We start from the raw sequence: 11,497 nt of genomic DNA, 5'->3' as shown, positions 1-11,497 counted from the left end.
AAAAAAATCAAAATTTCATGTATTATCAATGGTTTGAAGTTTTCTGCTGTCTCAGAACTCCTGCATAGTCAACCAATCAATCAACCAACAACTTTATTAGTCCCACAAGGGGCAAATAATTATGAGCAGCAGGTTGTCGTGGCAACATGCCCATCATACAAGAGACTGTTAATAAATACAGTTAATCATTTTAGATTGTAAAACACGTCATTGACTACAATAGTGGTTTTCAAATTGGGGGTTACGAGGGGGGATTATCAGTAGTTTACAGGAAAAACAAGGAATCTTGCACACTGAGTGACTTGAGAATTTTTTTATTGTCACAAGAAGAAGTCACTAAGTGTGCGGGATTCCTTCTCGTTTTATACTTCTGTCAGGACCAGCCGATCCCAGTCCGATGCACCTATATGAAACAGATGTGCAGAGACACCTTTCTATCTAGTTTCCATGTTTTGCCAGAATGAAGGCTATATTAGACCATATTTCCCATGAGCTCTAGCACGTATTGTCGTAAAGACAAAAGACCCTTATCAGGACCGCTCAGGTTAGTGACATGGAGCTGCTCCGCCTGTCTTGGCCGTCTCCGGTGCGAGAAGCTTCTCACTCTGCTCGTTTTCTCCTTATCTCCGTCTCTTGGCGCACCGCGTAGTTGGTTGCAGTAAATCGCTCCATCTTTCAGAAATGCTGGGCGAGCCACCCACTAAATAATAATATCAAAATAACTACAAAGATAAAACTATATATCTATGGAAAATGGGCGCATTAACAAGTGGGTAACGAAGATTCATCCACATTAATATGAGACTTTTTTATAACCAAAATAACAGTCCTCGGTGGGCCTTTAAAATGCTGAAATTAATAAATACTTTGTTACTCTTTTGAATCAACTTTTTATCCTATGTATAATATTTACAAGGAAAATAGAAGTAATGATAAAACAAAACATATCAAAATTGAAAAAATAATCAAATAAATTGTCAGTGTTGACCTGCACCAGTCTGCGTCTTCCAGCTTATTCACTGAAAATGTCAGTCATCTGTCTGCCATCTATCTTAACCTCCCAAAATGTAACAGACATTTCCCATGCTTGATCTGTTCATTTGTACATACCGATCTAAAACCTTGTGGACACAGTCCGTCAATGATTTCCCTCCAACACTGGCCAGATAGGAAGTCTGTGTATATCAATGTTTAAAGTCAGTTGATGTTCCTTTAAGAGACATCCTCAACATTATTCAAATTATTTGCTTGGACCAAAAAGAAATAAAAGTGTGTTGATAAATGGCAATACCAATTGGTCCTTAAAAGTTGTGTTGGACTCCACTTTGTCCTCCAACTCCAAGAACTCCCTGACAGAGTCCATTCTATGTAGGGATATCGAGGACACCGTTTGGCCCCGAAGCTCCTTCACGATGTCCTCTATATCCAGGAGCTTTTTTAAAACTTTACGTTGAAATTCTGAAAAGACAATGTATCTTATTACAACTACAATTATCGTCTTTAACCTATTTCCTCAAATAATAACCGGTATTCAATTAATGGCTGGGGCGGGGCATCGCTTACACGAACAAAAAAAGGCCAGGTTGAAAAAAAAAAACTCCACTACTCCACAGCCTGGAACAAACTAAGAAGAATATGATAAGAAAATCTCTTAACTTTTGTGGACTATCTGTGAAGACTGACCGGAGTGAAGCTGACCTCATCCTCTGCTTCAGAGAGGGACAGCCTTGCACCGCAGTAGGGGTTGCACAGACTAGTCGACTTTACTGCTCCACAATGACGTTTTGAGCTTTTACGTCGACTAGTCGCTGATCATGTGACAGTAGCGGCTTGAAACAACAGCTGAGTGCGCTGAATGAAAAAAATACGAGCTGGATAGAACGAGATCGTACCAGACAGGAAGTCGAGCACAGAAAAGGTGAGAGAATCCGGTCAATTTTCAAAATAAAATAAATGATGATTAAAGCAGAAGTAAGCAATCCGGTCGTTTTGGCTAATGCTGCATTCCAGGCAGGCTTTTGAAACCGTAAATTACAGCTTCAAGTCACGACTTACGACTTTGTAGCGTTCCAGGCAACCCACTCGTGTTTTTCCGACCTGTTTTACCTGTGAAAGTGCACTATAACGGCCACTCGTAACTTCCGACCCGTGAACTCGTACCAGATCGAACTGGTACGGCTTCACAGGTCGGAAAAACACGAGTTACGGGTTGCCTTGAACGCACCATAACGTCTTGTCAGCCGATGGAGTTAGCAGCCCCCGCCCTCGTCATGGATCTATTGGTCCTCGTCCCTACGTCACCACATTCACGCGCATCCCTTGGCTGCACACACAGCCCTTCATGCCGTTCTCTCTCCTCATTGGATAAAACTTGTAGGATACGAGAAAAGTTTTCTCCTCGGCTCAGAGCAGAGCAGAGTGACTGACAGACCCGTGTTTCGGTCCAAACACTCTAGGTAAGTGATTGCTGTCGGAAGATATAACTATTTAAGACTTATATTAACACAAAAATATCGCTTACTTCTGCTTTAAGTTTGCTTGTCCGTAAATATTTGTCAGTTGCGTCTGCACACAAGACACACATCCACACATACAGCGCTAGAGACAGACCTGTGTGTGTGGAAAACCGAGTAGCCTACAGACGGGTCAATGTTTGACCGGCACGGAGAGAGTAGGAGAAGCTGCTGCCTGAGACCAGCCAAGCACCTGTGAGGCGCGCCGCTTCCGCGGGCAGTGTGTCTGGGCTGCCGGCAATTAAAAAAAACAAACTCCGCTCATCGACAGCTTTACGTCGTGCACAACAACAACCAACAACAGCAACAACCAACCAGGAAAAACAAAAACTGTGAGTGAAACTGTGACTGAGCAGGACTGTGATGGTGACGAGGCCTGTGTGTCGTTTTCCTCCCTATACAGTAGCTAGTTATCTTTTGCACTTGTATAGGAGTGTATGTTACAAAAAAACAAACTGATTTACAGCTTGTTGTTTATAAAGCTGCTGTTCTGTGGACTAATTTCTGTGCGTGAGCTGTCAGTCAGTGAATACAGATTGTTGCAAAGCTTTTCCCTCCTCCTGTGACTTTAGTTATGATGGGAAAAATATGAATGACGTCATCAGCGACTAGTCGACGTCGACTCGACTTTCATAACATTAGAGTCGACTTTAAAAAATCTGAAGTCATGCAATCCTTACACCGCAGGACAACATGTCTCTACTCAGACCGCAGTACACACTGTGAATATGCTCTGATCGACCTGAATGGGAGTGAATTAAGTGCTACGGCGTGCACAACGGAGACAGAGACCTAGGCCCGACCACGCAGTGAGGAGAACAGCACATGAGAAAGATTAAGATGACCTACTGAAGATGAGATTAGTCACTAATGTGTAAAAAGAAACATAGGGATTTAGAAATAAAGGCTATTGGGCAGTTGTGTAAATGAAGGACCCGGCTACGATTTGAGGAAATACAGTAAATTCAGTGTTTTAGTTGTTAGCACTACAATATAAGGATTATATAGGAGGAGTACAATATAAGGATGGAACAGAAAACAGATGGAAGGAGATCTTGTTATTGATGCAATAACTTCAAAAACATTACATTTTTATACAGTTCAACTTACATTTGCATGGCTATACTTACTTTCCTGAGACATTGGGCAGGCCGGTGCTTGATTTAGTTGAAAGGAGAGGAATAAAACAGAGCAATTATAAAAACATTGCCTCAACTTTTCAGAATAAAGACAATGTGGTTAAGAATTTTGATGGTGCATATTTTTTAGGCTTACCTGGCATCTTCTTGGGTGATTTTTTTGCAGAACCAAGTGACGGTGGCCTCTGGCTCCCCCTCTTCCCAGGAGATGTTCTCCAATGCAAGCCAACTGCTGACCTCTTCCTTGGTGTGGTGGAAGTGATTGGCTGCTGGCTTGACCTTTTCCTTGGGGATCTTCTCACTATAGTATAAGCACAATATGAAAAGTAATTAATTACATTATATTTTCAGAAATATTACTTTTTTTGCATGAGACTTTGGAGTTAAATGAAAAGTATAGCTTTAGCATGTACACCATCTTGCCATTGCGATCACTGAAATACTTTTAATGGAACAATTAAAAGGTTTACCCTTCTACAGAAACCTACATGCTAATTCTTACATACTACTTACATTACTCAAACTTTCCTTTATTTTGACAAAGCATAATTGACAGTTGAACAACTTCAACAATTGTGAGAGGCCATCATGTGAAACTTACATGGTGTCACTTGAGGCACTGGAGCAGCCGGCAGCAACTCTATATCACTGCTTTCAGTGGAATAGGTATCAGCATCTGGATAGAGAATTTTTTCTTCTTTCAATACATATATCATTAATATAACTTAAATCTTAATCTTTATGTTATAATGAACCAGATGTAGTCCTTTTTTTTCATCCACTATGACACTTGTGTGTCCTCACGAATGCAGAGCTATGCAATAAGTGCAGCAGTCAGTACGTTTACATGATACTTGAAAACCAAATTATTGCCTTTATCTGACTATAACTGGAAAACTGAAGTGCATGTAAACCCCGTTGTCCTACTAACGTCAGAGTTCTACCGGCCAAGTAAAGAAAAAACCCCGGCGTCAGTGCAGATTCAGTGCATTTCGCTTTTGAGGTATCTAGACAGACAGAGATATCTCATAAACAGGAATTTTTTGGGGAAATCAACCATAACTCTTCCTGGAAATCAAACTAACTTTAACATTACACTATAGAGGGTATGCACATGACGTCACGGTACTCGGAAGTCGCTGTGGAACGTCCACTGAGTGGCAAAAAGACAAGTGGCAGAACCGCCAAAGTTTAAAAATGACACAGTAACGAAGCGATTTTCTCAGAGCCCATACAAAAGTCTGACATGTCTAGCTTTGCCAGCATGTAAAGCAGCATGACCTAACAGAGCTGCTAAAAATCTTGAGGACACGTCTCATTTTGACCGAGTTACATTCAAGAACCTGTTCTCAATGACGGAAAGTAAATTCACTGGAGCGATATTTTTTTCATGTGTGTACAGTTTCATGTGTCATAGTTATGATGGTTAGACAGATAAATTAGTCCTCTAACACATCCTACAGTTTGACTTGTTAGAGTTTTTCAGAATAAAAGCAGCTCAGGTTTAAGTGTCGGGAGTCACTGTCAGGACGACAGTAAAAGCTGTAATCTCGTCCCTCTATACAATAACAGTGTGTTACAGGATGTCAGTGTCCGTGGAGCAGACGGTTGTGTTACAGTCAGTCACTGTGTGTTACTATGGTTACAGGAATGTCAGCGTCCGTGGAGCAGACGGTTTTGGGGAGCTGGTTGTCGATTCCTTTTGACATCAATTTGTTTTAATATAAGATATTTTATACAGTTTATGAATCTGGATTTATGAATCCTATCCGCCAGCATGTTGAGGGAGGTTTGTTTTGCCACTCAGTCCGATCGAACGGGGCGTTGCCGAGGGCAACGTGACGTAAACGCATATCCTCTATAGGACCAATTCTCTTTACTGTTGTGTAACTAATTAAAAACATACCTTTCTTTGGAGCCACAGCTGGATGATCATCAGATGAGCTCTCTGTTTCTTCTACTAAAGATAACATGTCAATTTCCATTAAATGATTTGGAATAACTGACATTTATTTTATTGTAAGGATTATTGTGGTGTCATGAAACAAACCAACGTAAACTGCTTACCTGGGGTCTTCTTTCCTGCTGTTTGTTTGGATGACTTTTTTAAAGTGGAGGCTCCAGCTTTTGAGGTATCTAGACAGACAAAAGTTGTGTCATCGAACTAAAAACCTATTTATTGTCAGCAACCAACACCTTTAGTATCACCCAACTCCACCTGTGCAATAGGAATAATTTACATGCTGCTTTTGACTTCTGATCTTGGATTAACATTAGGCACGTTTCCACTGCCAGAACTTCGGGGTAATTTTATGCGGCCATTGGTGCGTGTCTCCACTGCAGGAACCTCCCCCACAGGGCCGCTTACAGGAACTATTACGGGGCCGAACGGAGTCCCTGAAAAACTCCTGGTGGGGTTTTGAGATTTAGTCTGTGCTGATTGGTCAGACTCAAAGCAGGATGTGATGCTAAGAGAAAGCCCCGAAATGAATGGCATTTAAAGCAACAATGCTGAGTTTCAGCTCAGTGCTTCCACCATCTGGTTGAGAAGTGCTATCGTCTGGGGGAAAAAACGAATAAACGACAAACGACTCTCTCGACGCGGGGCTGCAGCGGCAGCACCATTCATCCTATTAACCATTTTTCTACCATTGCAATGAGTCTGGAAACATTATTTTAAGGCCGAAAAACTCCGCAATGTTACTTTAAAAAACCCAACGTTACTAAAAACGCATCTAGACCACTGGAAAAAAAGCAAAAACATGACAGTAGCCGTAATTAAAGAAAAAAAAGCATGATAAATACACAATCGTGGGATTACATGATGATCGAGACGGCAATTACAAAACACAGCTTTTTTCCCCAAGTGTCTTGGGGAAAAAAGTTGTGCAATGATCGAAACTGTTTCACGTCGCCAGAGAGCCCTGCTGGTCCTTGTCTGCAGTGGAGACACAGCCACCGAGAGGCCCGAGTGAGAGGACGGTTCCTGTAGAAGTTCAGTTCCAGGAACTCCTGCAGTGGAAACGCAGCTATGATCATAGAACACAGCTAATGATGTCATGGCATTAGGAAAACTGTAGGAAACAAACAATGACAACATGGTGATTTACTCTAAGTTATTTGAGAAAAATAATAAATCCTGATCATCCCAGAAACTGGATTTACACACTCACCGTTGGCATCAGTGTCATCCTGTTTTGTGGAGCAAAATTTTTTCGGTGGCGGAGGAAAAGCCGTCAATTTTCCTTTAAGAAAAAGGTAAAAGAATACTACAGTAAGCTTAAGTGCTACACAACATCAAATGTAGCCCCATATACACAATGTACTTACTTGTCCCTCTTTTTACACGGTCATCATCGTCTTTAAGTTCTAGGGCACACAACCATTGAATATATTAGGTTCATTTATAATGCAATCAAATCTGTGCAAAAAATGTGAAGCCTACATAAACTATTATTCAATAAGTCATACTAACCATACTCAAAGTCTGGATCCTTTTTAGGGAATTTGGTTCTCTTTCCTGCAGTGACATATTAAATGTTTTTATTTATATACTGCAAGTATAATTCAAATTAAAACTAGAAGAAGCATGTGTGTTTGAGTGCATAAACCTGAACTGTGTTCTTTCTGCGTCATCTGTAAAGAAAGTTGAGTAGAGAGAAATTAATTAACACAGTGCACCAGATTTAAGCATTCATGTTACAGTCAAAGTACAATCATGTTCACACATGCACATACATTTGTTAATTGTTCCCCAAGATGTCAAAGAATAAGTGAGGGACTCATGACTTTGACAGTTACAGTTAACAAACTGGCCATTCTCATTGTCACCCTCTGTGGTTAGTGGGGGTTAGTAGGGTTAGTAGGAAAGCAAGTAAGTGTATTTGTGTTACTATATTAGTTATTATTTGTTAATATACTGATACCAGCCATATTATTTGATCAATGCATCATCTTACTTTTTGTGTTGCTTCATTGTTCCATATTATGGAGAAGGGGGAAGACAGCATAACCCTCCAAATGTGGAAGACAGACACACTTCCGGTAAAGATCATTTTTGTGTAATGAATGTCTAGTAGCTCCATTCAAAACACTGTGTTTTATGTATGCAACATTGATCGTCTTGGAGTCGCACAGTCTTTTAAACAGGTCCTCTGCACTGTCCTGTGAAATCAGGTCTACAACAACTGTGCCTTCCTGTCTGTTTTCTCGGATGAAGACAAAGTCCTCGTACTTAAGGAAGAAGCAGAAATTCGGTGGTTTTGTTGAAACAAAGTGACCTTTGTATTTGGGGCGCAGTATGTCACTCTGAACATGCTGTCTTTCGGCCACTCTCTTGGTTATCTGTGCAATTGGGTTGCAGCTCTTCCTGACCATTTTTTTCAGGCTCTGAAGGTGGTTTTCAAAGGGGAAGCAGGAGATGTCATTCAATGAACTGCCAAAATATGCTGCATCGTCTGCCACATGCCTCAACGAATGTACATTGTATACAGGGAAGTCATTGCTGTACAGCTCTGCACTGTTTCTGACAAAGTGCTCCATAAGCTCCTTGGCATAGGAAATGTAGGTCTGTCTCTTTGAATTGTCAGACTCCCGGAGAATGGAAGTGGCTACTGAGAGAGTCAAAAAATGTTCATAGTAAGCATCATCAACTACACCCTCGAGAACAACAGACCCAGTGTAGAAAATGAACTGCCTTAGCTCTGTTGCCTACCATCGGTCGAGTTCCTTGAGAGAACATGGCTGTCTGGCAAACTCAGCTGGCATGGCACCCCGCAGCATTACCAGTCTTTCAGATAGCTGTTCTCGCGCTCTTGGTCTAAGCCTGCAGACATCAGGGCCATGTAACAAAAAATGAAGCAATCTCTTCGTCACTCCAAGGCATATAAGGTGCATATAATCCAGAGGAAACTGTTGAATACAGAGTATGCCAGCATCGAATAAAGGAGATGGGCCGTGTTGGCGCTCTGGGTACTGAAGTTGACTGAGCCCAAGATCAGTCCTAGATTCATGAGTGGCTGTGGACAGGAATGTTTATTTGTTATTTGACCTTACTGCTTTTTCCACACAACGCTCACAGCCCTCAGTAGTGTTGTGGCCCTTTATGATTTTCAGGAAGGCCCTGGCAGGTGCATCACACACAAATCCCCTCAAGGTGAATCGGTGCATTACGCCACCATACATAATGCCATTGGTCTGCAGGTGCTTCAGCTCTTCAACCAAGTCTAGCAGATATTCTGCAACAGGCTTTGGTTTTCCTACACCACAATACAGTCCTACTAGAAATGGCTGGGAGTCATGGAATTTGGCAAGTATCGGCCACAGTTCTGTTCTGCTAGATTTGAAAAGGGGAGTCCCATCTATGTTGACAAAAGTTCTATATCTCCTGTAAACTCGGGGCATACAGACAGATAGCGGGTAACTCCTTGTTCCACTCCGTAATAAATGTACTGACCATTGCATTTGTCCTTTACTTCAACTTGGCGTGGGGTAGCAAGAAGTGTACGCTTATCTTTGGGAAGGTTATGCCCATGTCCTCTAAGAATGCCAAGGAGTGAATTAATGGCATGATCGGTTTGCCTTGTTTCAACAACCGACTTTGCCAGCTCTTGGTCTAACGTTGGCACTTCCACTCCTGGAGCAGCACCTGCACCAAGAAGTTCTGGTTCAGAGTCACTTGAGTGAATGTGCTCATTGAAGCCATAGTCATAAACGATGTCATCATCAGATGGATTTACATCATTGTTCTCAGCTGTAGTATCAACCACTTCTGCAGCACTAGGTGATGTCTCGCTTGTTGGTAAATTGCTTTCACTAGTGGTAGCGCCCTCTGGTGCCTCCTCACCCTCTCCTGATGTGTCACTGTCAAGTGTGTCAATGTTATCATCATCTTCCTCAATAAAAACTCTGAGCCGCTTGTTAGACCGTTTCCAGTCACGGTTATAGTTGCGATCCATGTTATGACGACCTACCTCTTGTCTTTTGTGATCCTGCAAGGAAAAAAAGATACAGTTATTAACACAAATAACAAAAACTTTAAACTCTTAGTGCAAGATCTCCACACTTCAGTTTTCATATAAAATCTAAATGAATAAGAAATTATTTTAAAAAAGCAAAAGCTAAACACTTACTTCAGGCACTCTGACTGAGCCAGGGAAGTCTTTAAAAAAGCCTTTATCCATTGAGATATGACTTAAGGCTTTTTAAAGAATTCCTTGGCTCAGGCAGAGTGCCTGAAGTAGCTAAGCGTTTCGCTTTTGCTTTTTCTCAACTTCAAGAACACCTGAACAAATTGTCTGGAGTCCACCCCTCACCTATAAGCACTAGGTAACTTTTTGTTTGTTGAAATAAATTATTTTTGTTTTGATTTAATTTGGAATTGATTAAAAAAAATAGTTACCCCCTTTTTTTCAAACAATGGTAGGTTTAAATCATGCAGTTTACCTTCGCCAAACACTCATTTACATTACATCGTCCTCATCATCATAATTATTTCATCCACACTGTATTTATTTTTTAGCGCATATGGGATGGTGGAGAACCGTGTTTTCTCTCCAGCCAACAGAGCAAGTGAAGCACCAAGCAGGGGGGCTGCTGTCCCGGATGCTAGCGAGTGTTAGCAGCGGATGCTAAGCCTGCCGATATTGCGGTTTGCGGTCCTGACAACTGCTTCTGTCAGGTGCAGGAGGCCACAAAGTTGAGCCCGAGAGGAGGGACCCAGAGCGATGTTATATCTATCGCTCTGGAGGGACCCAATTTGAACTGCAATAATTCCTCCCGGCTCTATACCGAGTGCGCTGAAATGCTGTTAGCAGCTAGCAGCAGGCCTTTGCGGCCTAGTTAATACGGTGAGAAAATATGGTAGTTCACGTGCTAGTTTGATTCAAAACACCAATATTTAGGAACTAGAAAACTAAAAAGTTTTTGTATGCCTGAGAGCCAGATAGGGTCGTGATGACGTCCAATCACAACTAGTCCGATCAGGCCAAGAATATGACCATATCACAACAATTACTATACGCGCGGACGAACAAGTACGTTCAAGCCCAGACGTGATCGGACTTATTGTCCGTTTGTGCCTAAGTAATTGGTTGTGATGTGGTCATATTCTGGGCCTGATCGGACTAGTTGTGATTGGACGTCATCACGACCCAATCTGGCTCTCTCGGACACGTCCGGGTCCGTCCGTGTTTGCTGGGCACTGAAACCGGCATGTTAGAGCAGGGCTGTGAAACTGGTGTGTAAACAACCCTGCTGTGCTCAATCCTTCGGTTTTTTCGACCAAAGCATGTTACTATCATTTCATTTAGACATCAAGGACCCATGTCAACAAGCAGAAATGAGCATAATATGTCATCTTTAAATGAAATTATTGTCAAACATGAATATGTAACATATACAAACAATCAAGATGATGATAATGAATTGGAATAATGAATGGGGAATGTTGAATGAGGATGCGAAATTTAGATGCTGAATCAATAATGGCCGCGTTTCCCAGATTCGATCGTTCTTAAGGACTTAAGAAGGCTCTTAAGAAGGGTTCGGCTAAGAAGGAGCACTAAGATACGGGTGTTTCCCAGATGCGTTCTTAACTGCCTTCTTAGGAGAACCTTAAGATCAAGCCAAAGAAGCTTCTTAAGAAGCTCTTAGTGGGAGCTGTCCACCTCGGTGCTGCTGAAACTGAATCAATCGATGCCAGGCAAATCGATCACCCACCTCTTTATCAGCGCATAAGTCACACAAAGCGCCCCGTGATTAGGCTACGCATGTATCGTGTGTGTGTGGGGGGGGTGTGAGTGCGGGTGTGTGTGTGGGTGTGTTGATGGCCACGTAGTGCTTCCT

At 41.9% G+C, this 11,497-nt stretch overlaps 1 protein-coding gene across 1 annotated transcript; it reads right to left on the bottom strand.

Moving 5' to 3' along the window:
• Positions 1–373: 373 nt before the first annotated feature.
• On the bottom strand, positions 374–9,834 carry LOC311273548 (uncharacterized protein; the record flags this gene model as incomplete). Its single annotated transcript, XM_084380652.1, has 9 exons — positions 374–403; positions 1,292–1,458; positions 3,644–3,670; positions 3,789–3,953; positions 4,254–4,328; positions 5,559–5,612; positions 5,720–5,788; positions 9,498–9,642; positions 9,784–9,834. 9 exons carry the CDS (start codon positions 9,832–9,834, stop codon positions 374–376), a joined length of 783 nt encoding a protein of 260 aa, XP_084236778.1.
• Positions 9,835–11,497: the final 1,663 nt, after the last annotated feature.

This window comes from Pagrus pagrus, assembly GCF_965226575.1.
Source record: "Pagrus pagrus genome assembly, chromosome: 18".
In the NCBI taxonomy this organism is placed as follows: Eukaryota; Metazoa; Chordata; class Actinopteri; order Spariformes; family Sparidae; genus Pagrus; species Pagrus pagrus.
The sequence above is the reverse complement of the archived record's forward strand: the minus strand, read 5'-3'. Positions and strand labels throughout refer to the sequence as shown.